A 27010-nucleotide genomic window follows, 5' to 3' on the forward strand; every position below is an offset into this window, starting at 1 on the left:
AGGGTGACCGTGACAGGCAGAGCCATCCTAGAATCAGCCGCTTGGCTTCTAGGAGCTATTGGCCCTCCTTGGGGCTTGCACTAGGTCATCTGAGCACCACGTGCAAAACATGGGTTTCATCATTGCAAAAGGGAACTCAAAGAATGTGGCAATCCGTTGTAGGGTTTGCATTTCTGAAGCGGCCAGGCTGCAGCATTCAATGACCTGTGAGGCAGCCGCCAAGTACCGGAAACCTTCAGCTCTTGGAAAAGCGCGTAGCCAAGTCTGCAAGTCCTCATGGAGTGAGCAAGATGGAAGCCACCATTTTAGCCTGACAGTTGTAATAGCATAAGAAAATAATAATAATAAAAAAAAAATAGCCTAGCATTCCACAAAGAATCCCAAGGTAGGAGGAGGGGACGGAAACACCAAGAAAAATGATGTCAGTTTTCGCAGAACCTTCTAGTGTTAAGACAGTTTCTACATAAAAATGCAAGAATTTTTGCTCTTCCAAAAATATCTGCTTGGTGTTGTTGGACGGATTCTCCTAAATCTCTACCGAGAGGTCACTTGGTTTTTTAATAACAGATAACTATTTCATACAGCCACTGTTGGGGAAGCGGGGACTGCAGTAGATAGGAAGGTGACCAGGAGGGTGTGCACTGCTTCTGCCCCTTATGTATACACACTCCAGGACAGCACGGAGAACCCCGGGGTGAACAGGGCCGTCGGCTGCGGATGAGAGTCGTAGAATTTCTATTTAAGCTCATTCTGTGTCGTTCTTTATAAATCTGGTTCTCGTGTTGGTGTTGTTATGTGTGTGGCACGTCAGGCCGCAGGGCTTGTCTCTTTCTGATAAATGAAGAAGTGGCACGTGCTCACCTTTCTGCTGGTGGAGCTCTCCACACACTTTGCGTCTGCTGGTCTGAGGGTCACTTTTCACGGCCGGGAGAGCAGGGCTTTTCCCTCCAGTGACCTCTCGTCAGTGAAGTGCACAGACCGCAGGGCAGCTGGTCGCCCCAGCGTCGTGGTGTTGGCTGGGAGCCTAAGATCTGGGTGTTGGTGGGGTCCGTTGCTCCTGGAGACTGTGGGGGGGGGTCTGTCAACGCCCCTCTCCCAGCGTCGGCTGGTTTGCTGCGTATCCTTGTCCTGCCTGGCTCTGAGTGTGCATCACTCCAGTCTCTGCCTTTGGTCCCATGTGGCATCTCTGGGTCCACGTGGCCCTCTTAATAAGGACCACCATCGTGTCCTCCCTTTGACCTGGTGACCTCTGTAAAGACCCTGTCTCCACATTCTGTGGTACTGGGGTTTATGCTCTCAACATAGAAATTTGTGGGAGACAGACTCAACCTATCATTCTTGGATAAACATAAAGTGGGTCTACCAAGAAAAAGGACCATGTCCTCAAATGCTTATGGGGACCGACAGACATTGCACAAAAGTGAAGCAGGCAGTAAGAAGATGATCGATGATGAATGTGGGGAGCTGGGGTGAGATGAAAGCCCCCATGTAAAAGGAGCCATCACTATCGTTTTAAAGAAATGAAGGGCCGATTTGTCAGCTCTTCTGAGATATATCTCAATTTTTAAAATGAGAACTCCCATTTTAAAAACCATTATTGTTAACCAGCTTTCCATTGCTATAACAAAATGCCTGAGATAATAAACTTATAAAGAGGATAGGTTTATTTTGGCTCACAGTTCTGGAGGTTTCAGACTATGCTCTATTAACCCCATTGCCATCAGGCCTGTGCAAGGCAGCACATCATGGAAGGGAGCATGTGGTGAAGCAGAGCTGCTCATACCTCACGGCATCCAGGGAGCAAAAAGAGAGAGGAAGAGGAAAGACCCAAGTCCCACAATCTATTCTAAGTGTACATCCCCAGTGGACTCTCTCTTAAAAGTTTCCACCTGCCCCGTGGACTGCAGACTAGGCTCTCACACCTGAGCCCCTGAGGATACTTACCCAAACCATAGCCACTAGAGAGATCAAACAGCTGAATTTAGCCCAAGGACCCCGGCTCAGCCCTGGGCCCCATGGTTTCAATCTCAGACCTGACAGCGGTGATTTATCCTACTGACAGGGTGTCCACGAAGTCCCCGTGAATGCACAGCAGCAATGTTCTGCACTTTAGACTGTCAATGGGAGCATGCCCATGTGTGTATCTGCAGCAATTTGGAATTAACTTCTGTAGGACCCAGTTTATTTTGAGAGTGCTTATTTGTGTGGCTTGACCCTGAGGAGTTGCGGCGGGTGGTTCTCAGAACAGGTGACGGCTGGGTTGGAGGAAGAGGTTGATGGACACGGCCCCACGGCTCACCTCTCCTTGACTCTCAGGAGCCGGGGTGAATCGCCTGGCAGGGTTGATGTTGTGATCTTTACTGAAGCTCTGGAAAATCGCTGAGCCCCCAGCGGCGGATGGGATGTGGGTCCCTCCTTTAGAAAGTGCCACAACCTGCTTCTCTTCTTCCTGCTTATCATCACCACTGAAAAAGCTGCCTCAGTCTTTGTGTTTACACAAGGGGGTGAGATAGGGAAGTGGACAGGTCAGATCCTTCCCGTGAGACCTAGCCCGGACACCTTCTTTCATTTAGGACTTAATAGTAATTCTAGAAAGAAAAGAAGTATCCTAAATGTATATATTATGCCTCTAAGTAGTACACACCGTCATCACTCCAGTGCATAGAAAATAATATGTACAGAGGATCGTGTGCTGCTTTCAATCATAATGTACCATTCAGGGAGAAAATTGAAACCCATTTTTTATGCTCATAGCCCAGGCAATAAAATACGGTAACTCTGACTTCCAAATGTGGCTGGCGTCGTATTTATGGTTTGGGAAAATTGATGCTGTTCAGCCCGACCCGGCAGCACCTAGCTCCAAAGTGGCAATCAGCATGTCCCCCAGGAATCTCAGGACTGATGCGAAGTGAGAGCTGGCCCCTCCCTGCGCTAGATAATTTGTTCTGCAGAGAAAACACTTTCTAAAAATAGGAACACCAATCCAAGGCTCTGTGAGTTCAATTCAGCTTGGACTGACTGAGGGTCCCCGGGTACACATCACTGTGACTTCTCCACTTGGAGAGAGAAGGGAGGAAGGTAAGACTGGAGCGAAAGCTTTGGAGTATCTTCCGTGAACATTTGGTCCTTCCAGTTTTGTCCTCCATCGTCACCGTCATCATTATTATCTTGGCTTGAAATGGGACACAGCTTAGAGAGGAAAGGAAAGAGCTTAGAGAGGAAAGGAAAGAGGGCACTGGTAATGGCTCCGGTTGGGGGGACTTTTCCAGGGATTGTGACACCTCACATGAAACTGAAAGTAGGTACCAGTCACCTGGCTGGACCTTCATGAGGGAGCACGTCAAGTCTGGATGAGTGTGACTCGATGTAGTTCTTGAGCAGCGTGGCATTTGCATTAGAAGCACAGGGACCCATCGAGGAACAAGCTACGTTCAGATCACAGGACATCTTTTATGAGCTTTCTGCACAAATTGGAAAATCCTTTCTAAAAACCCAGGTAGGGGTTGTGGCCCGGATACATGTGGGTCATCCCATCACAGGGCTTCACAGGGGATGGGCAGCTCAGAGCCCTGGCGGGCACTTGGCTGCCTCTTGCCCTCTCCAGCTGTTACGAATGCAGTGAAGGATTAACCCTTGACATCCGGCCATCAGGAGGGAGGACCTGAGCCCTGACTGTATGTGTGTGCGTGTGTGCGAGTGTGTGTGTGTGTGTGTGCACGTGCACACGCCTGTCTCAGGAGGAGAGGACTCATGGTCTGCAAGTGCCATCCAGGATGTCATGGAACAAAGCCACGTCTTCTGAGCATGTTTGCATCCGGGCTCCCAGCTGCCCTGGCCACCTGTGCAGGTTTTTTTCAATGCCATAGTAATAAATAGGTGGGCAGAAGTGCTGCTCTTACCCAGTGAGAGCAGAATCAGAGTCAGTGTTTAAAACTTGCAAAGGTTTTTCAAAAAGAAAGTGGCTGTCCTTGGGGACGGTGGATCTTTTGTTTTTGTATTTCATAGTTTTTGGTTTTGGGTTTTTTTGTTTTTTCATAAAGACTGGTTATTCCAGCAGCTTCCCTGCTTTGAGTGCCCAGCCTTATTCACCTCTAGACTAACCAGGGAAGGGATGAATCTCTGGACTTCCGTCACACTGCCATTTTCAGGGGCTTCTCTGAAATTGGATGAAGGGGAGACTTCAAAGACCATCCTACTGCTCACAGCCTCCTTCTGGCTCTCGGTGATTTTCTTCTTACCATTATTGAGCAAATCCATAAGATTTTTTTTTATTATTTATCTTAACACAGAAAGGCAGGCTCTGGTTCATGGGCTCTTTGGCTAAATGAAAGTAGAATCCTCCTGTCCACATGTAGAGACGGCCTCTTGGGGTGATGGAGAAAAGACCCCAAATGAGCGTTGCTTCTATTTGAAGGAAAACTAGCTACACGACGACCCTCTGCTGTCCATAAAATCCTCTCCCATGCATATCTCGTCTAATGGTCTTCACGGAAGCCTTCCAAGGCAGCTGCTGTTGGGACTTCCACTTGGTGGGTGAGGAAGCTCAGCTCATCATCTTAGAGAGCATCAGTGACAAAGGGAAGCACATCTTCTAAATCCGGGGCTTCCCTATTTTCTGCTGAGAAAAATTTTAGTTGGCCTTTAGAGTCGTTGGATGGAACTCAGGAGCACTCCACCACGGAGCCACAGCCCCAGCCCTCTTTTATATTTTATTTAGAGACAGGGTCTCACTAAGTTGCTTAGGGCCTCGCTGTTGCTGAGGCTGGCTTTGAACCCACGATCCTCCTGCCTCGGCCTCTCAAGCCTCTGAGATTGCAGGTGTGCGCCACCGTACCTGGCTCATGACCCCAGTGTAACTGGCAGGGAGGCTGGAAAACATGGTTGAGCCCTGGAATATTCAGTGGATGTAAAGTGTCCTCACACCTCACTGCCCCCCGCAATGGCCGCGGGTCTTCCTTACTCAATGGTTCATGCAGTCATATAAGAGAGATCATCACAAGTAAAAGAGATTTGATTAAGAGACCTTTCACAATCGGGAGTTGGAACACTGCAGGGCACGTGGCTCATCTTCGTGGAGCGTGTCATGTGGATTGCCAGAAGCATCTGTCCTGGAGTGAGTGCATGGGTACCCAGTGAACTTGCTCCTGAGGTCCAGCTTAGTAAAGTGATGGATGGGAATCAAAATTATCTCATTTAGAGAGAAAAAGGACCCCAAGTGAGCATAGCTTCTATTTCAAGGAAAAACTAGCTACATTACAGTTGGAAAAAAATGAGTTTGTTTTATATGAGTGTAAGATGAATTCTCCAGAGATACAAGTTACTAGGGGAGACCATGTTCAACAAACTGCTGGTATCTGATGGTATTGATGAGCACCTAGTGTATGCACAACGCTGTACCCGGTATCATTTAAATAGCTCCTGGATCATTATTAGCCCTAGAAGTACAGCTCAGCTATTCAGGGTACACTCATGTTCTCTGGTCTAGTCTAGGTTGCTAATGGTGAATTTTGTGAGGCAGAGACATATTCTTCTGGAGCATATTCTTTTGAGGAGGCTGACTCTATTTTAGATGATTTCTCTTACTATCTCTTTTCCTTTAAAATATTTCTAGAAGAATAGGTGTGGGGCAGGGCCCTGGGTGATGTAAAACTGACTATCTAAACATTTGGTTCAGAGTTTCATTTCTCAAACCTCTGCATTCATACGAACAACTTCAACTGGAGTGGTTCGGCCACTCGTCTTGCAGTAGCATGATTTCTTCTTCTTTCCTACCACCTTTTGACCCACTTTCAAACTAAAGCAGTCACAAGCTTGTTATTTTGCTCCTATTTTTATCCGGGGGTCTCTCAGTCACTTGTGAACTCACCAAGGGGCAACAAGTGACTGTGAGTCAAATCGTTTCAGGAAGCATCTGAAGAGTGGCCCCAACTTTGGTGGACAAGCCATTTTGTCACCCAGGACATGACTTCAAATGTCTGCTTTAACCTTCAGATTGACTCATTCAGAATTTTTGGTCTCTCCAAGGTTGTACCTGTGCCCCATGGGAGGCCACTGGTGAATTTCTTCCCCTATTTCACAGCTACACCTGGAGGAACTTAAATGACAACTTCTCGTCACTGTGTCTGATATTCTTATTTTTATGGATAAGGAAACTGAGGCTGGTAATATTGGGCTACTCACTAAGTCCACGTAATTTGTGGCTGGATTAGAATTTAAAACCAAGTTCTCTGGCGCCAGCCACTGTTAAAAATTAATATCCCTCCAAAAAAGGAAGAAAAGCATTCACCTCTCACAGGAAGAAACAGGCTGACTATTTGCTAGAAAGCACTGCAAATCACATTTCTCAGTTGACTGTCTCCATTTGGAAAGAACCGAGAAAATTGATTTCAGAAGCAAGACAAATGGCTGAAAGTGGAGGTTTTGAATTAAGTCCTCGAGAAACAGTTTTAGGAATCAAAAGGCCCATGAAAAAGGAATCTTTGGATTCTCCCATACTTAGATTTTCTTCATGGTCACGGTCATTCCCCTTCAGCCCACGTTAGGAGTTAAAAGAACATTTTTATTAAATGTGCAATTTAGAGCAAGAGATGTCCCCTCATCTGCATCTCTGATGGGTCCTCATGGCTCAGTAGGGTGCCATTGATGATTTTGAAGAGCTGGGGGTGTAAGCTCAGTGGTAGTGCATTTGCCTGGCACATGTGAGGCCCTGGGTTTGATCCCCAGCACCACCCAAAATACCAATCATTATTATTGCTCTCTTGAAGACTGAACAGGTATTTTTGAAGGATCTCAAAAATGGTACCTTTACGTAGAGTTGTCCTATTCCAGTGATTCTATTCACCCCACACCCTTTTTTTAGTTGTAAATGTATTTAGTATCTTTTTATTTACTTATTTTTATGTGGTGCTGAGGATCGAACCCAGTGCCTCACACGTGTGAGGCAAGTGCTCTACCACCGAGCCCCAGCCCCAGCCCAATTCTCTCTCTTAAATGGTAAATAGATCTACAATCATCTATATTTATTAAGAATCCGTTCTTTGTTTCAGTGGTAAAGTTGGTATTTCCAGTCTCCAGAGTAATTTCCATGGTCTATAGGGCTGTTTCCTCTCTCACACTCCACTTTGGTTTGATTGGGTGTGATTTTTCTGCAGCTCCTACACAGAGCTCGCACATGGTCCTGAATATTTAACTAGCAGAACTGGATTACCACTGAAAATTTGCAATGCAGTTGTTTTTCATGCATCCCTGTACATTTTTGTTTACTGGCAAAATACCTCAAATCTCATGCAAAATGCTAATAAGAGTAATTCATTTTATTTGTCTCCATTATGTTCATTTCACTCCTCTTAGAATGCCCAGATATTTACAATAGCCTCAAAAAAATTGCATCTATACGCCTAATTGAATAGTAATTTTCAGATAGAATATAAACAGGAGAAAACCATCCAAAGATACAACCGCTGGAAAAACCTTGTTCTCTGTGATTCTAAAAGCAATCCCTTTGAAACAGAAGCGAATACACTTCTATTTTAGGAAGTGAGATCATGAAAATTTGATGCTCTATGCCCACTGAATCATTAAAACAACAGTATTTCAAAACGGGCCGTCGTTTTAGGTCCTTTGAAAAGAAGTCGGCAGACGGATCACCAGTGGGTGCCAACAGGTCATCAGCTTCGTGGAAAGAGATTGGCCTGCCATGCATCCAGCCCTGCTTTTGACTGTTAGGATTTTCGTCTTAGTGTTGTATTTATCACATTCTCTCTTCATTAAAAGATGCCAAGATGTCATTTCCTCTTTCCGTGCATTCGAAGGCCCTATGAGGCACTGCCCTGAGCAAATGTGATGCTACCACCAGGGAGCCTCAGCAGCATCTCATTCCAGTGGAGACCCAGCATGGCCGCCTTGAGCCCGTTGGTACCACCACCGTCCCTGGGGACCCCCAGTGGGCGGCTTCTCCCTGAAGCCCTCCGTGTCAGTGCCACACGTCCTTGGCACCTTCCCGACCAGCCTGTCCCTGCTGGCTCTGCCTTGGCTCTCAGTCTCTGCACAGCCATAACCAACAGGGCCGTGGGGGCTATGGCCCGTGAAATCCGATTCTTGTCACGTAGTCAGCAAACAGTGCCACCGCCCCAAAGGAAATGACGAAGGAATTAACTTGGTCGGGGCCAAAATAAAATCAGCCCATTCATTTTAAACCCAACAAACCAACCAACAAAAAAAGCCACTGCGTAATGTCAGCTTTAGGCCACCGAAGAAATCAGTTAAACTGCACCATAAATTTACATCATGGAAGATGTATCTATTTATAGGTCAACCACACTGAGGTATTTGTAAAACTGTGGAACACTTTTTGAACCATAATTGTTTTTTATTTCTATCCAGTTCTTCAAACCGCCTGTTGGACAGTTAATCTTAGGGTACAGTGTCATTGTGAGGCCAATTGAAAGATGGGGTGAGCAGTCCTTCTAAAGGAACATGCTTTCAGGTTCCTTAGACCTCACGGCTGCAGAGCCACCAAAAGTCTAATCCTGACGTGGGCTCGCACAGGGCACCAGCCTCAGAGGAGGTCGGGCCTCAACGCAGAGGAGGTGAAGAATGCGGGGTTACCAAAACAGCACGCCCATGCAGACAGCCAGTGGGACAGGACATCCTCCAGACGCTCTGCGCATGATGATGAAGACGGAGCGGAACAGGGTAAGAAGTTAGGCCGTTGCCACCCGCAGTCCACAGCTCGGCTGCACTGGTGTTAGAGATTTGAGGGATTGTGGTCGGCCCCGCAGAAGCACTCTTTGTAACCTTTGACCTTGATGGGCTTCTCAGTCTCCTGTGTGGAAGGACCCAGCAGAGTACATCTTTCTGAGCAGGGTGGAGGACTACTCCAAGTGCGGAGTCACCCGGTTCCTTTTGTACTGGGGACCCAAACCATTTACATCTAGTAAGCTGTGACCACTTTGGTTGATGTTTCCAGGAGACAGTTCTCAGGCACGAGTGACACTCTTTGACATGTTGGCCCCAGTTTACAGCCTGAGGGCCAGTGCTGGTCTTCCACCTGTCTTTTTTGGTATGAACACTGTTATGTTAGGTATTAGGTGTCCCCCCAAAAGCTCACGTGTGAGACAGTGCAAGAACATTTGGAGGTGAAATGACTGGGTTGTGAGAGCCTTAACTCCATCGGTGAATTAATCCCCTGGTGGGATTAGCAGGGTGGTCACTGGAGATGCCTAGGGTGTGGCTGGAGGAGGTGGGTCTCTGGGGGCATGGCTTTGGGGTAGGTATTTTATATCTGGCAAGGCGAGTCTCTCTCTGCTTTCTGGTCATCATGGGAGCTGGTTCCCTCTGCCACACGCCTCCACCATGTTCTAACTCACCTCGAGCCCCAAGGGTTGGAGCCAGCCATCTACAGACTGAGACCTCTGAGACCGTGAGCCCTCAAATAAACTTGTCCTCCTCTGAGGCTGTTCCGGTCAGGTCTTTTAGTCACAGCATTGAAAACTCTGCCTGAAACAAACTCTTTACCACCAAGTTGTGTTTCCAGTTCTTTCACTTTTTCATTCTTTCTATCTAATTCTGAGAAAGGATCTGGCTGAGTCGCCCAGCTAACCTTGAACTTGCCGTCCTCCGGCCTCAGCCTCCTGAGTGGCTGGGATCACAGGTGTGCACCACCACACCAGACAGGCCGCCTGTCTGTGTCAATAAAGTTTTATTGGAACGCAGTCAGCAGTCTTTCGTTCCACACCGTCTGTGGCTGCTTTCATACCATAACGGCAGAGAGAGAAGTTGCAAGAGAGGGCAGGTGACCTGGAAGGGTTTACTGTCTGGTCCTTTGAGGAGGAAAGGAATGGCACAATGAAGGACCGAGGCTGAGGACGCTGAGAGAAGGTATCAACCCCGTCACAGTGTTGGTGGTGGTTCAGGAAATGTGTCTGCTTAGAACATCTCCATGAGAGGGGGAAATGGTATTCATCTTCTTTGTGCTTATTTCCCTAATCATCAAAATGATTCCATTTACTTTGACGTAAAGTCCAAATCTGCCCATGAAGCACCATCTAGCATACAAATTATGCCAGGGATACAGTCCAGTTTTTAAAATTAGATTTATTACCTGAGTCATTCCAAAAGCTACTCCAAGGACAACCAAGTGCCATAGAAGCAGCTCAGCCATTGGCCAGCAAAGAAGGGACGGGGGTGGGGTGGGGTCCTGATGGACAGGGTGAGAGGGAGTAGGACTGAGCAGCAGATGTGTGTTGTCCTTAACGAAGGTAAGCCACAAGCCCTGCCAGGCACGCTGCTCCTGAACATAAGTAACTAGGGTGACAACTGTCACCTTGGTTTTGCAGCTGAACCAGATTCTAAGCCTGCAGGAGGAGGTGGGACCAGAAGGAGTAAGGCCAGTGAGTGAAAGGCAGGTACTGAGACCAGACTCCTTGACCTTCAGACCTCTAACTTCCTGACAGATGGCCAAACATTGGGTATCACACGACTACGAAGAGAGATTGTGCCATCCCAGCTTACTCAGGAGGCCACGGCAGGAGGATCACAAGATTGAGGCCAGCCTTCGCAATTTAGCGAGACCTTGTCTCAAGATAAAACATAAAAAGGGGTATATAGCTCAGTGTTAGAGTGCCCCTGGGTTCAATATCCAGTACTGAAAAAAGAAAGATGGATGGACAGAAGGAAAGAAAAAAAAGTTTTTTCGTATGTACCAGAGAAAGCAGATGCTGAGAACACTTTCCAGTGCACATGCCTCTCGCAGGAGCGGTGGCCTGGGCTCTTAGTGGCCCAGTGTCCGGCCAGCTGTGTGCAGGATTCTGCTGCCAGACAGGCTCAGCAGGGCGGTGGCCTTTTGCTGGAGACAGGTCGGGCTGGACCAAGGCGTGGGGGGGGGGAGGCTCCCTAACTGAGGCGAGGGTCACACCCTCCTTGGCTTCCCCCAGGAAGGGGACAGGTGTGGATGTCACACCTCGGGAGCCGGTTTTGCTGGCGTGGCGTGTCCTGTGGGGGACGCTTCAGTCACAGGCACAAGGCTGCTAATGGGATCTGCCTGAGCGTCCCTTCGCTGTGGCTTTGAAATCAGTCTGGCTTCAGGCATCAAAGTGCACCGGGGACCGGGGAGGGAGGGTGTGGGGGAGGGAAGTGTGAGCTGCATTTGATGTGACAGAAGGGAGGGAATAAAAAGCCACAGGAGAGGCGACAGCACACCACGGATACTCACCGGCTGCTGTCCTGTGGCGACGTGTGCAGGAGTTCCGTCTCTTCTGGGGTCTCCTATTTGAGAAGCAGCCTTCTCCACTCTCAATCTTGAACAGATGAACTGAAGGATTAGAAAGAAATCCTTCATATCCATTTTTACATGATGAGGATGAAGTGTCTTTCGCCCTTCCTGACCCTCCTCCTTTCTCCGATCTCGTTCCTCATTCGCCTCCCGTTCCCATATAAAAAGGTTCTTCCCTATTCTGAATCAATCAGCCCATTAGAACTCCCTCTCTCTAGATCGCCTTAGAATTAAGAAAGAAATATTCAAAAATTGCAAAAAAGAAAAAAAATGCAGATCCAGACTGGTCAGAAATTTCTGAAACCTGTCACGTTGCTGGAAGAGTTTGGGGAGAGGGTCTTTTTGGGGATAGGTAGAGGAAAATGTGTCTTGTGAAAAGAGTGCCAGGCCACAGGAGAGCAATTGGAAATTAATAACCACGATTATACCAGCCCTTTGGGCTACTGGGCTATGGATTCAAAAAGGAAAGTTTCGAATTGTGGCACCAGGGACCAGGAAAGAAGAGAGGAAGCGAGACCGCTTTGGAGTTTTCAAGTTTGAGTTCCCAGGTTTCCAAACAGCATGGGGTCTCATCTGAACTTGAGGAGTTGCTTTATTTTCCTGAAATAGGAACTCAGAAGAAGCCCCTGGGCAGCTCCAAAAGGAAATTGGCACCACATAAAAATCAATAAATAAAATAAAGGGTTGTGTCCATCTACAACATATATATATGTATGCAGAGGTTACAGGATTATAGGGGTGCAGGCCTGTAATCCCAGAGGCTCAGGAGGCTGAGACAGGAGGATCGTGAGGAGGAAGGACAGGGACTCCTGCCCCGCCCCTGGCCCCCAACCCTCCCATCCGGCTTCCACCTCCCCCTCCACCCTCAGCCTCTCCTTGGGAGTTGCTGGTGGCCCCAAGATGAGAGAGTCACCTTTGTAGGGTGACGTTAAAAGCCTGAGTCACACATATTCCCTAGTTCCTAGAAGGAATCCAGATGACATCTGCAGGCAGAGTCCAGGGGGAGACGTCTTGGGGTGCATTCCTGACTTTCCTTCCCTGGCCTGTCTTGATGGGCAGTTGTGTGTGTTGTGCACTGAGGCCCAGCACAGCAGAGGCATGGAACCCTGAGAGTTACCAGCTGGTTGATTAATTATGACATTTTGGTATCCTCTGGGCCGTGCCCCTCAGCCTAACCATGACGGTGACTCAGAGCTTGCTCTTTGTCCTACCACTCTGTCGTGGCCCCAGAGTTCTGCGTCCCTCAGGAGCAATATTCCTTACAGAAGGAAGGACAGCAAGCACGGGATACAGACAGGGTCAGGTGAAGACACGAGCAGCCGGCCACCCCTCGTAGCAGGTGCTCCTGCCCGAGCCTGCAGCAGGTCTCTACAGAGACACAGGCAGCTACAGCTACAGCGGGTGTGTGGACTGATCCTGGGTCCCGCAGGGGGTCTCCTGTCCTGAGATAGGCCATCTCCCCCGAGAGGAAGATCTGTGCCCCCTCATTGGGTAGTAGCAGTGACTAGGGTCATCAGACGACCTTGCTGAAGGGGCTAAAACAGAAAAGAAAGAAGATGGCCGGTGCCGTGTGGCAGGACTCGCTTTGAGGCACACTCTAAAAACCACAGCAGGGGCTGCAGTTGTGGCTCAGTGGTGAGCATTCGTCTTGCATGTGTGAGCACCACATAAAAATCAGTAAATAAAGGGGTTGTGTCCATCTACAACTAAAAATATATATCTGTATTTAAAAGGGGTGGGAAGGACGCCATGGTGCATGCCTGTAATCCCAGGGCTCAGGAGGCTGAGACAGGAGGATCGCCAGCTCAAAGCCTCAGCAATGGCGAGGCACTATGCAACTCAATGAGACCCTGTCTCTAAATAAAACCCAATACAGGGCTAGAGATGTGGCTCAGTGGCACCGAGTTCAATCCCTGGTACCCCTCCCACCTCAAAAAAAAAAAAAAAACAGGAGGGACTCTCAAAGAGCTGGGATACATTGCAATGATCGGAGGTGACCTATTTGTGTGACCTAGAGAACACTAAATGTAAACATCTGGGTATTTTTTTTGACTTATTTAGACCTCTTATTTGGAATGTCATTCCCTGTTTAAGCCTCCACCCTTGAAAAGAAACCATACAAAGATGATTTGACACAGTTGCCCTTATTTTTCATGCTGTGGGTCATCAGGGTTGTCGTGGTCATCCCATCACCAAGACCACCTCCCTGCTCTGGGGTTCCTCAGAGGCACAGACCTGAGCACCTTCTCCAGAAACCAAGACCCCTCCCGCCATGACTCCCCCCAGGGGTCAGCATTCCCGCAGGAAAGATGTTCCCTTGTGGCGAGAGCCGGGGGACAGCTACGCCCAAGACTAATCACAGCCAGGCGTGTAATCCCAGGGTCTCGGGAGGCTGAGGCCGGAGGATGGTGAGTTCAAAGCCAGCCTCAGCAACAGCAAGGCACTGAGCAACTCAGCAAGACCCTGTCTCTAAATAAAATACAAAATAGGGACGTGGCTCAGTGGTTGAGTGCCCCTGAGTTCAATCCCTGGTACCAAAAAAAAAAAAAAAAAAAAAAAGACTAATTACGAAGGGTGGGCAGCTTCAGAACCCTCAGCGCGGAGCTGCAGGCAGCCTCCAGGGGACAGCCAGGCTTGGCAGATGTGATGAATGAGCATGAGGTCCCTGTGGTGCGTGTATTTAGTTGTATCTTCCATGATAACCAAGAAAGCAGTGGCCACTTGTGTTTTTATATGAAGAGGCTACGGGGGGGGGGGGCTGTCATATGCAACAGGCTAAAGAGAGGAGCAAGTTCTGAGCTGAGCAAGACCCCCCTTTGAGATGCCAAGGCCCGGAGGCTGCCGTAGCACAACTCCAGAGAGCTTCTGCTGAACCTCATCTGCATCTTTTTAATTCCGACCCACCCAGCAACTTCATCGGAGTCAACAGTTATATCTCAAATTGAATTAAATTGGTTTTAGTTGAATAAATCAAATTGAAATAAAATGAATACAAAGTACAAAAGCAAATGTTAACCCATTCATCTAAACTATGGCTCCTAACTCCAGAATCTTCTCATTTCCAGGGGGTTGAAAACAAATCTCACTTTTCCCCAGATTAGCCCACACTTCGTTGCTTTGCCAATCACTCATGATATCCCCCTCCTTACAGTTGACAGTGACTCGGCCCCTTGCAGGACAGACGAGCTATCTCCAGACGCTCAGGTTCTCTCTGCTGCCCTCTTGTTGCCTCCTGTCCACCCACTTCCTGAAGCAGCCTCTTCCAGGGTTTTATCCTGTCTGAAGCCGCTGTCCTCAAACTTCCCGGTGTGAATCTCCTGGAGAGCCCTGGAAACAGCACAGGCCGCTGGCCCACTCCCAGGGCTTCTGAGGAAGCAGGCCAGAAGCCCAGGAAATTTCATGGTTAACAATTCCTAGGTGATTCTGCTGCTGCTGGCCCAGTGACAAAGTTCTGATTTAAAGAGATGCCTACGATCTTGAGTGCATGGGGGCAGTACCTGGGAAGCTTTCAAAGCCATCTGTTGGGCTGGGCATGTAAGTCGGTGGCAAAGCATGGGCTTCGCGTGTGCAAGGCCCTGGGTTCCATCCCCTGCATTGCAAAAAATAAAATAAAAAATAAAAATCTATGCCTGAGTTCTCCCCTGAGATATTCTGATTTAATTTGTCAGGAATGTGGCCCACCCGTGGGTATTTCTTAAAGTAAAGCAGGTGGTTCTCCATGTGCTAGAGGATTGAGAACCACTGGGTCAGGAAATGGGAAGCAGCAGAACTCAGGAAAGCAGACAAAATGCTGTAGGAAGACTGTCAAGAGCAGCTAGAAGTTAACACTTGAGCCTGTGTTTTGTCCTTCCTGGTCTGATGAGGAGTTGTGATCAGGGGCAGTACAGGTGTGTCAGCTTTGCCTCAGTGTTAGTCTTGCCTTGACCTTGACATTGACCTTGACCTGTCCCCAGATCACATAAACATTGCAGACTCCAGTGTAAGGTGATGAAAAGCCACCTGGTCCTCCTGGGGAGACTGTTAACCTTCACCCTGGGTACCCAGTCTATTGGAAGCGAGGAGAAACGCAAAGCAAACACTAAATTCTGTTTTTTAGGGTTTGGGAACAGGCTAGTGATTACCCATAAAGCCCAGCGCATCTTTGATGGCAGTACGTTGTCATATCGTCTGTGCATAGTCAGTCTTGCTGATGTTGCTCTAACACACAGCTCTGTGGAAGGCCCAGGCCAAAGTCTGGCACATGGAGCATGTTGGATGAATGGATGGATGGACTGACAGCTGAGTTAGGCTATAGGTGACCAGACCTCCTTGGTCTCTTTGAAGTGTAGACTATTGCACCTTATTTCCCCTGTGTTCTCTACCTTTCGGCAGCACCTGATTTGGGCATTCATTTTGATCACTCTCTTAAAAAAAAGAGCTTGTTGCAATGAGTGGGTTCCTTGGTTACCTTCACTCTCTTAGCCTTTGCTTTACCACTCGGATATTATTCAGAGTGAAATCTCACCCACGGTCGGTGTGGGGCTCACGTCCAGCATGCTAATCCTATTGAAAGTGTTCACTGTGCAGTTTTTAGGTCACCTTCTCGTGGGTCCGAGGCACACACACGGGCCCGTCATTATCTCAAAACTGATTTCCACGGGACACAACCGGAATTATTACAAGGCTTTCCCAGTTATCATCCCACTGTACCCTATTTTAGCCATGGGGCCTTGCACTGGGGCCGTGGCCTCTAGAGAATGAGGCCAAAAATATTCTCTTAAGCGTAACCTATTTATCTATTGGAGGGAAGGGGCCTTTTTCAAGCTACCCGAAATACTCCATGCTTTCTAGTTATTTTTGCCAGGGACTTTCTTATCTCTTTCTCGTTTGTGCTCCCAGCACAGCAGTCGGGTTCAGTGTTGCTGGGACCATTTGTTGTAGGAGCCACTCACTCGGGCGTGGAGAGGGAAAGCCATAGACTGTGCTGACCTTCTGGTCAGTGGAGGCAGGCCGGATATGGGACTCCCGGTGCCTGTCCATCTTCCCCAGTGGGATGTCTCTGCTGGCCAGGCTAGTTGTTCCTAAGCTGAGCGGAGTGACAATGGTGGAGAAAACGGGAAATTAGCGACTGGAATTGCCGGGCACAATTGGGCCCGTGGATCAGCAGTATTGAATCGTTCTGCCTCGTGTACAGAGAGAAGCACCCAAAGGGCATGGTCCCTAGAGTACAGCAGGACCACTGTTCAGCCTTCCCAGAGGGGCCCCGTTCTGTGGCCAGCACACCTTCATATGAAGCCCAGAGTTCCCTTCAGCCCCATGAGCACGACTCGCAGGGTCGAGGTGGTTTTGGTGATGGTGGTGGATGGTGTGATGATGGTGGTTTTTGTTTGTTTGTTTGCCAGGGATTGAACCCAGGGGCACTTAACCACTTAGTCACATCCCCAGCCCTCTTTATTTTTATTTATTTTATTTTTATTTTGAGATAGGGCCTCCTCGCTCAGCTGCTGAGGCTGGCCTTGAACTCTTCCCGCCTCAGCCTCCTGGGTCGCTGATTACTAAGGTGTGCACCACCAGGCCTAGGGTTTAAGTAGTATTAATTTATTTAATCCTCAAGCATCTCCTGAGCCCCTTCAGTGCACCAGGCACTAGGCTGGGAGCCAGGAACACAGAAATAAGGGCGATTTGTGGCCTTCAGGGGGTCACAGTGCAATGGGAAGCTCCTCCTGTACCATCAGGGTGGTGGATGAGGCCGTCGCCTGGACGGGGAGCTGCCAGGACGGTCTGGTGCCCTGGGTGGCACTTGGCCTCCCTAAGCCCCCAGTGTGGGACCGGTTACCTCCCAGTGAACCAGGAGTAGAGGCCACGAGGAGCCGGGGTCTCATGGCACTGGCTGGGGCACGACGGGAAGTGACTTAGAACATTGTTCTTAGTGCACTGTGAGACCCCGAGGCTGTTAGCAGAGGAGGGGACCCCGAGCTGCAGCTTCTCCACCCCCCTCCTCCTCTGCCCATTGTAAACACAAAAATTCCAGGAAATCTGATCCCCACGGCAGTTAGAGGATTCCCTCCGCTCCACGGCACAGAGGTGGAAGGGTGAGGCTTTGGGGGGAACGCCTCTGAGGTCACGCCTGTTAAGTACTGGACACAAGGTGGTCACTGGGTGCTCAGTACTGCCTCTGAAGCCGCTCTGAAGGACAGGACACCTGGGGGCTGTCCTCCAGCCTGAGATCTGGCCATGAGCAGGAGCCGGGAGGAACAGGAGCAAGGCTGCAGAAAGCCCAGCAGAGAAAGCAGATTAAGAAGTCGCCGGCAGAGGTGCCGCCGGAGAGTGAGAGTTGGACAAAATGAGGCCTGTGGTCAAGCGGTGGAGCCTCTGGTGGCCTCAACAAGGACGGACTCAACAGAGCGGGCTTCTCGTCGTGGCCCTGCCCGGGCATTAGGCTGGATCACGCTTGGTGGTGGGGGGGGTGCTGTCCTGTGTTTGTAGAGGGTTTAGCTGCAGCCTGGCCTCTGCCCAGTAGATGCCAATGACACATGCCCAATCCCAACAACCAAAAATGACTCCGGACCTCACCCAGGACAGTGGACAAGTGGAGGCCTGGACCCCACATTCAGGACGTCTGACAGCCAAGGGCAGGTGGTGGGCGCTGGAGGAGGAGGTCGGGCAGGACAGGTTGTTGACCGTCGTTGTTGTTTTGCTGTTCTGTTTCCAGTGGACACTGCAGTTGTTTCCCGTAGGGAAAGAACTAGATAAGAGAGAAAGCCGCGGGGTAGTCACGGAGCCACCTCTGTCATCATTCCACAAACATCAGGCATCTCCAATTACCGGGCTCTGCCAGGCTGCGGGCACACCACCAGCGTGAACGAATGATAAGGGCTTTACCCAAAACTATTAAACACTTCAAACCGACGGCAAAGCATGGAACCCCAGCACGGGGCCCCGCTCAGCCTGGTGGTGAGTGAGGCCTAGGGGCGCTGCCTTGGGACCCCGTGGTACAAGCACCAGGGCACGGGAGGCGCAGGACAATGAGGAGGCACCTTGACCAAGAGCAGGGAGCACAGGACGAGGTGCTTGGGCTTAAACTGCCCTGTCGGGATGGCCCCGATGACCCAGTGAGAGAGCCACAGGCCAGGCCTGCGCATCTGCAAGGAATCCAGAGGACAGGACGGGGACGCTCTTGACAGGGGCCAGATCAGGAAGGATGTCACCGAACAGGCAATGTCATCATCAGATCCTCCTTCTGCCTGGGCCCAGGAGTGGCAGCACCTGGCAGCAGCCAGGAGAGGTGCTGTGCTGGGGCCTGCTTCCCCCGGGTGGTGGAGGTGGGATAGGAGGAGGGACGGTTTAGATGCAGGACTTGGGGGTTGATCGGCTCTTGCCATGGTCTGAGTGTTGGTCCCCTCCAAAACGGAATCCCCAATGGTATATGGAGGCAAATCCTTAGGAAGTAATTAGGTTATGAGAATGGGACCCCATAGTGGCATTAGTGGCTTTGTAAGGGGAAAAAGAGAAGCCCCAGTTAGCAGGCTTGCTGGTTTACCATGTGATGCCCTCCACTGAGCCAGGACCCAGCAAGAAACCCTCACCAGATGCCAAGCAGATGCTGGTGTGATGCTTCAGGACCATGAGCTAAACAAACATCTATTCTTCGTAAATTACCCAGCCTGTGGTATTTTGTTATAGCAACAAAAAACAAACTAAGGCAGCTGTTGAGAGGGAAGTTCAGAGAGAATGATTCCATTTTCCAGTTTGGGCAACTCACTGGGGGAGAGATGCGGAACTACTTGGAAAGGAATTTGTCTAAAGGAAGAAGGAAAAATTAATTTTCTTAGGGTCTTTAAGTTTAATAATCTGTAGGCAGTTGGAAAGGGGGTTGGGGACTCAAAAATATGACTCAGAGGCTTTGATTTTAGAATCATCAGCACATTGATGCTAACTGTAGTCATGAATATTTCTGTGATCATCCTGAAAATATGTGCAGCATTGGACCTGGGAGGATCTGAATTCAATAGTTCTGTCTGTATTAAATGGCTCCAAAACTGAGCTACATAAACCTCTTTGCTTTATAAAGTAATGAGAATCTGGTGTTTTGTTATAGCAAGATACCCATCGCCTCCTGCCTTAGGAGGACCCCCTCATCTGTCATCTCCTCCAGGATGACTGACATAGCAGATACCTCTCCTTGGTCCTCACTTTGGTCCTGAGGTGCAGAAAACCAGTCAACTCTGCTTTTCCTCATCCTGAAATGCAGACACAGCTTCCAAGATGCAGGCTCTGAAATCACAGCTCACAGACAATAAGCAGTTGTAAATGCTAATGAACGCTGTGACCTTGCTGTTCTGCAGCCTGCAGAAGGCTCATTAGCTCTGTGCAGCAGAACTAATCCTCCATGAGTCAGACCAGCAAAACCTACACGGATTTTTGTCACCTCTCTGGGGAGATGCTGCGATGCCCCCTGCTCAGCATGTATTAAAACATCTTGCTTTTACATTCTCCAGCAGGCTCTCTTCTCCCGAGGCCAAAACCCAAGTGCCATTTATTTGGGGTTTTATTTTTGCTTTTGTTTTCACAGTCTTTCTTTGCAAAAAAAAAAGGAAAGCCTCATTGTATTCAAATGTTTCTTGTGGTCACACATATTGATAGCGTTGTTCACACTGGAAGAAAAGGCAAGATTCATTTTTAAATTTGAGTGAAGATAGAAGGCAGCTGGTGGCATGGGACATTTGCTCAGGGACCCAGTGACTTCAGTTCACAGTAAATGAGGAATCGTTTAGCTGCGGTCCCCGATAAGGAAGAAATCATTCGAGCCGTGGAAAGGATCTTGCGGCTCACACATTTTGTCCACCAGGGTCACGTGGAACAGCCAAGCTATTTAAGATCACTTGAAAGCACAGGGAATTTAATTCTGGATAACTTGCTGTATAGAAAGTTTTAACTCTGGAAAAGATTTACTGTGCCACCCAGCTTATAAATATCTTATAAACATAGTGTTCAGGAAATTTATTTTCAAATTAATGTTAGTCTAAATCAGACACAATGAGTGAAATCTACCAGCCAGGTGGGGCCAAGGCAGATGCATTCAGGAAAAATATCTCATCTCGGAGTCTTAGATCATCAGCTCTGTGGGATCCCAGGGGTCCCCCTGTGTCTGCCATTTCTAGAACAACAGTGATCAAAAATATTGCGCAGTACAATAAAGTGTTTTGAGAGACAGAAAGGAACCACATTTACGCCACTTTCATTATAATGTGTGGCTGTAATTGTTCTCTTATATTATTAATCTTTGTCCCTCATTTACACATTAACCCTTATTATAAATACATATATATGTATAGGAAAAGACGACGTCTGTCTGGGGGGTTGGGTACTCTCCGCAGTTTCAGGCATCCCTGAGGGAGTCTTAGAACAACACATCATGGTGAGGGCAACTGCTGTATGTAGACCCATTTCTACGAACACGCCTTGACGGCAGTGAGTGAGGATGCCGACCTAACTAGGGGCTTGAGAGGAGAGCTTGGAGGAAGTAGCGTCAGGACAGAAGCTTCATCTCCTAGCGCCTGGCCCCACTCCCCCTGCCTACTGGGCGGGTTTGGTCTGGCCCAACTCTGCAGGGCCAACCCACGATGCTGCAAGGATCTGCAGTGGGCAGTGAAGTGGAAACCCTGTCCGTCATGCTTACTGTTTTAAGGACATTTCATTCCATTCGACCCCAATTCCTTGGAAATGCTCCTTCCGGTTTCAGCACGCACGTCTTTTTGGTACTGGGGATTGAACCAAGGGGCACTTAACCACTGAGTCACAGCCCAGCCCTTTTTTTGTATTTCATTAGAGACAGGGTCTCACGGAGCTGCTTAGCGCCTCGCTGAGTTGCTGCAGCTGACCGTGAACTCATGGTGATCCTCCTGCCTCCAACTCCCGAGCCTCTGGGATTTCAGGCTTCAGCTTGTACGTCTTCATCACCTGACCCTCGGCTCTGTGCTCCTTAGGGATGTGCCTGACCCTCAAGGTGGCCCATGTCAAGTAGATTAGCGGATGGAAGAGTCAGGAAAACAGAACAGGATTCTTACGACTGGATGACGTCATCCAGAGGCCTCAGACTCAGAAAGCCCAGGGAGGGTGGGCTGGAGGGATGGGAAAGTCGGGCAGCAGCACACACAGAAGTGCCCTCACCTGCCGGGTCTGAGTGAGCGCGGTGGACAGGGGCTAGCAGCAGTGGGCATGCCCTATCTGAAGGCATTCAGCCTCAAAACAGTGCCGCCTCTGAGCTTGCCAAAGAGAACTGCAGAGTCAAATGCAGTGGGCGATGTCACTTTGCAAACATCTGATGAGGAAGCGGTATTGCAGCTGCGGTAGACAGACGATTGTCATCACCCCTCCCCAATGTCCCCATCCTAATCCCCAGGTCACATGGCAAAGGGGAGTTCACAGCTAGGATTAATTAAGTTAAGGATCTTGAAGTGGAACTGAAGTGAATTTTTATACATAGTGTTTGGAACCGTGCCTTGTGCTTTAGGCATTAAGCCAACATTAGTTTATTCGATTATTATTTACTCTTTAGAGGAAAAAGAACATAGGCCTTAGCAGGATTCACCTTGTCCTAGGCTAGTAGTACCAGGAGAGCCAGGACCCCTAAGTTCTGAGCTATTTGGTGCTTTGTGATCAAAAAAAAAAATGCCACAATCTCCTTTTCCTACCACAAATCTCATTTTCAGAGTCAAAACAACTAGTGATAGCACATGCCCGGGAGGGGAGCTTGGCTACACTTTGGAACTAAGATCTACCTTCATGTCCTCAAACCCTTTGAGAGAAATGAAAACTAAATCGTTTTTATTTTGAAACCACTTGTGTTGGTCAGGAACACAGAATTTTCTCAAGTTCTCCTTCACTAACTCATGTTCTGCCACTCTCCTAAGATGAGAAAGACCAGCCCAGAATCAGGCAACGTGTCTGGGCATGGAATCGACGGGCTCCTCGGCGGGCCCCTTGGTGGAACCCAGTGAGGGAATCTTGTCTGGACACCCCCTAACATAAGACTCCAGAATATGAGCCTGATCTCCAAGAGGCAAGCTCCTCTGAGCCTGAGCAGCTTGTTCAAGACACATCGCCCCTCAAACACGAAGCCTGGGCGTTCCCAGACCCTCCCATAGAGGTAATGCGCACAGGCATTGGGAGGGACAAGCTGACAGGTGAGGAGAGCACCCACGTGGTGACAGAAGGCTGCGTTCCTGCTTGCTCCCTTGTGTGATCACCAGGTTCCCCTGCGGTGAGAGAAAGCTGTTTACATGGTGGATTTCCAGATGCACAACTAGCCTTGGCCGTGGGGGTAAAGAATGCCTTCATGGGATCATAAAAGAAAAAAAAAAAAAAACTGTTTCTCTCCTCTCGAGTGAGCAGGGTGCATTCCTGGGACCAGATGTGTGGGCTTCTCCCCACACTCCAAGCAGTTCTCCAGGGAACACCAACTAGGAACCCTGTCCTTCATTTTCACTCTGACACTTAGTGTCAGATCCCACAGAGCCCCCGAAGACTGTCCTGTTTCTAATGCCAGTGGCAAGGAGGGATGGGTCACCTCTGCTTCCGACCAACTTGCTGTGAATCTGGGGTTCCAGTGACCCTCACAGTTCAGAACTCAGGGGAGCACGTCACGCTCACCAGGTTTTTTGTTGTGGTTGCTTTTTAGAAGAAATCTGTATAATTTTTATTTATAATTGCATATTGGGTTGGTGGTATGCTGAGGCATGACTCCAGAAGCTGTCAATGAAGGGTTGATAATTTTACACTTTTAAAAAATTGCCTAAAGGGCTGGGGCTGGGGCTGGGGCTCAGTGGTAGAGCACTTGCCCATCATGCATGAGGCACTGGGTTCAATCCTTGTCACCAGATAAATATAACAAATAAAATAAAGGTATAAAAAAATACAATAACATTTTAAAAGTTGCATTAAGAATACCATACATCACACTTAAAATTGGGGGAGTTGTTGGGTGTGTATTAAGTTTCAGTTTTGCAAGATAAAAAAAAGTTCTAGACAGCTGTGACACAATAATATGGCATTAGAAAGGATCAGATGAGAGGACAGAAGGAGAAAGTTCTGTGGGGAAGGAGGGGACAGAGCTTCCGTACCCCTGGGGGCACAGCACCCTCCCAGTGCCACCAGGTTTCAGCAGCCTGAGCTCATCAAATGTCATTGTTCAAGAATTTTTATAGAGCTCATCTCCAGCCCCTGGTTGGTTATTGGTCTTTCTAGTGACCAGCCCCACCCTGAGGCTATCTTGATGTGTCACCGTGCTGGGATCCTAAGGGACTCATGAGGAATAACATACTCCTGTCACTCGGGAAATCTCAAGGACTGTAGGTTCTCTGCAAGAGGAACCAGAGACAAAGACCAGTGCATCCCATGCAATGCCACAGAAATGTTCTTGAGAAAAGGAATAAAAAATGTGAAAATGTTCATAGAAACCTGAAAACACTTGGGAATATACAACTTCCAACAAGGTGCTGCAGATTTTCCACAGGACAGTAAGCCCTGAACTTAAAAGAGGTCCTTGGAGACTCCATGAACTATATTTTCATCTGTCAACCTAGATGACAATCAGAGGGAGAGATTCTCCAAAGAATCAAGGCATTTATTTGGAAAGAGCAGAGCCCTGCAGCGGGAATGTACGTGTTGTCGTGAGCTGTGAACAGGTGCAAGGGAGTTGGGTGGGGGGAATTTTTAAAGGTAAAATGAAGAGGGTCACATGAGCTATTTTGAATGACAGTGACTTATGGAGGGATCGGTAACAAGGGTGGTACAGTCCAAGATTGAAGAGCCAGTTGTTGGGCAGATGTCCTTGCAGAAGCACTTTTGGTGTATGTCATGAGCGTGCTACGTCACAAACATAGACCAGATGTGTGTGTCTTTCCACAATGTCAGAATGTGATGGAAAACACTAAACTCTCAGGTGACACCATGTTCATCACTGACAGTTCACTGAACACTTGTGGGTCACCTGGTCATCATAAACCAGGCAACCACAGGCTCTTTTATTCCTATCTCAGTGTCTAAGATCAATAACACTCAAGTCTCACTTTACACTTTACAGAATTTTATATTTATTACAGGAAGGCTAGGAAGGGGTCAGGGCAGCTGTGGGGCTCAGGAGGCTGAACCGAGAGCAAAGGTAGAGAGCAGATATGAATGCAAAGAGTCATGGTAGGCCGTCAGATAAGATGAAGAACCAAGGCCAGAGCCTGGTAGCACACACCTGTCATCCCAGCAATGAGGGAGGCTGAGGCAGGAGGATCACAAGTTCAAATCCAGCCTCAGCAACTTAGTGAGGCCCTAAGCAACTGAGTGAAACCCTGTCACTAAATAAAATAGAAAAGGGGTGGGGATGTGGTTCAATCCCCAGTACTGGTAAGTTAATTAATTAAAAAAAAAAAAAGATTAAGACCAGCAAAGAACTTGTTCAGGGCTCAGAACTGACAAAGTGCAGGAACTTATTCTAGGCCAAGGTTCAGACAGATGGCAGTTTCACAGTGTCACCTTGGAGTAGGACTTAGGTCATCACAGGCAAAAGAAGCTGCACTCTGCTAAAACCCAAGGACAGCCATGTGGACATTTGTCACTGTAGCAGTTTTCCTGGGCAAGGCTCATGAAGAGTGACCAGGCCACCAGGTCAGGGTGCCACAGTGCCAGTCTCAGGTGCTCCTCCTTTTACGGGCTCTGAGTGAGAAAGTCCCTTCTTTTGGAGTCTGGCATGTTTGACGGGCTCGTGCGCCTGGCTTCGCCTGGGTTTGGTTCGCCCGTGCATCCACGTGCTCCTGATTGATTTGACGGGTTCACAGTGGTCATTCTCATCAGCACGATTAACTTATTTATCAGTTTGTGCCTTAGGGTTGTGCCAGGCTGATACAGAATTGTTTCACGTCAGCCCTTAACTCAGAATGGAGTAACTCATGGCACACTGGTGTTCCAACAGAACCACAAAGGCTCCAGCTCAGCCTAAAAACTACGGTTCTACACATGATGGGGTAACTCAGCAGAACACACCACACTCCACAGCAAGGCTACGGTGGCTTCTCAGCAGGGTTGTGGTTTTGGCAGAATCTTTTATGACGGGTTCCACCAGATCCCCTCCTTCGCAGCCCCTGGGATGCCTTGACTTATGATCTGTGGTTCGGCCTTGACCACAGTGACTCCACGTTGATGCTGACAGCTTTCTCGCGTTCTGATCTCTCTCTTCAGATTCCACAATATCAACGTCTCACCAACTGGCCACACTAGTTTCTGCCCCTCCCTACCCCTCAGGACCCAGTGGAAGGCTCCGGAAGCCTAAATGTCCCTTCCACAATGTTCTCCTCTCACCCTCACCTCACCCCCGGGGGTGACGTAGGACTGCTGAAGGGTCACAGGGTTGATCAACAGCCACTGACAACTCCAGAGTGTCCCACTCCGTCCATGCGCAGGCCCACTGTGTAGGTGCCCATCCTTCCTGGGACTCATCCAGGTGGACCAAAGTGCAGTTCTGACCCGGATGCCTTTCCCATTCCTGGGGACTGTGTCCCCTCCGTGCCACCTTCCTGCCATCTGTCCCAGGGTACCACCGCCAGCCCCGCCCCCTGGGTCGAGTCTCTCTCTAGCTGTGGCTGAATGACATGCCTGGCAGCAGGAGTGTCATCTCTGTGCCTGTCCATTTGTCATTCCACGTCTAATAAGGCTCGGGTGGGGACACGAGAAGAAGAGCAGCTATTGTTCTGGGCAGACAGGCAGCTCTTTGACGGGCCCCCCGGGGCCATGCGCCTCTCTGTGTCCTGTGTCTGCACAAACATGGCAAGAAGCTAGCTCCAGCCTGGAGGGAGGGGAGAGAGGCAAGAGGCCACGGTCCTGAAGTGAAGAGGCCACAAGGAAAGAAAGGGACTTCTGTGGAGAGGAGAGGCCCATTTAAGTTTCGGTCCCCTGGCCTGGGGCAGGCCGGGGAGGGGCTGGCGGAGGGTGGAAGGCATGGGTCAGCTCGGCGTGCCGTGACGCAGGGTGCCCTTCCTGGGGTTGAAATTGAGGAACTGAGGAGGCGTTGGTGGCAGGAGGCAGTGTCTCAGAGCGCAGCATGGCACAAGGGCTCCGGCCACCAGCTCCACCTCATGTACCTACAAGGGCCGAGGAGATTCACCGCCCCGGGGGGATATGATATGGTCCAAAAACTTCTCCTGGATTTTTTCCGTAGGCGGCTGAGCCAGAGGCCGACTGCAGAAGAACTGGAGCAGAGGAACATTTTGAAACGTAAGTGACCAAGCCCACGGCCATCACGGTTGCTTGCCCGGGGGCGACTCTCCTGATTCCTGAGTGGGGGGTCGCCAGGTTTCTACCTGGAGCCTGGGCAGAAATGATTGAAAGCCTGTCCCCTGGTGGAGGCTCGTCCCCGTGTGTTAAGACACCAAAGAGGACCTCCCCGTGGGGAAGGCGAGTGGGATGTCACAGCTCCACTTTGCTGGCTGGAAGCTCACAGACGGCTAAAGCACCTTCCTGCGGTGCCAGCCAGAGAGACGCAGAGAAACTAGCCCGAGTGCTTAGTATTAAGTGGTGAAGAAGAGAGATCAGGTCACCTTTAAATCAAAATGGGCTTCAAAACAGTGAGGAGGGTATTGAAGGGGAAGAGCCGTTTGAAAACTGAGACCACAAAACAGAACTTCCCATGGCAGCTCGCTGCTGTGGGTAGAGTTTTCCAACACTAGCTTTGCAGTCGAAGAAAGCAATTCCAAGTGACTGTGCTCCATAGGC

General features: G+C 49.2%; 1 protein-coding gene across 11 annotated transcripts in view; it reads left to right on the forward strand.

Annotated features, from left to right (window-relative positions):
• Phactr1 (phosphatase and actin regulator 1) overlaps positions 1-27010 on the forward strand; it is a 486260-nt gene that overhangs the window by 444810 nt on the left and 14440 nt on the right. For all 11 annotated transcript variants that reach the window (XM_040282130.2, XM_040282134.2, XM_040282135.2 and 8 more), the window contains one exon: positions 26457-26512. In XM_040282130.2, the coding sequence (XP_040138064.1) occupies positions 26457-26512 (56 nt within the window). The remainder of the gene's footprint in view (positions 1-26456; positions 26513-27010) is intronic.

Source organism: Ictidomys tridecemlineatus, chromosome 8 (assembly GCF_052094955.1).
Source record: "Ictidomys tridecemlineatus isolate mIctTri1 chromosome 8, mIctTri1.hap1, whole genome shotgun sequence".
Taxonomy (NCBI): Eukaryota; Metazoa; Chordata; class Mammalia; order Rodentia; family Sciuridae; genus Ictidomys; species Ictidomys tridecemlineatus.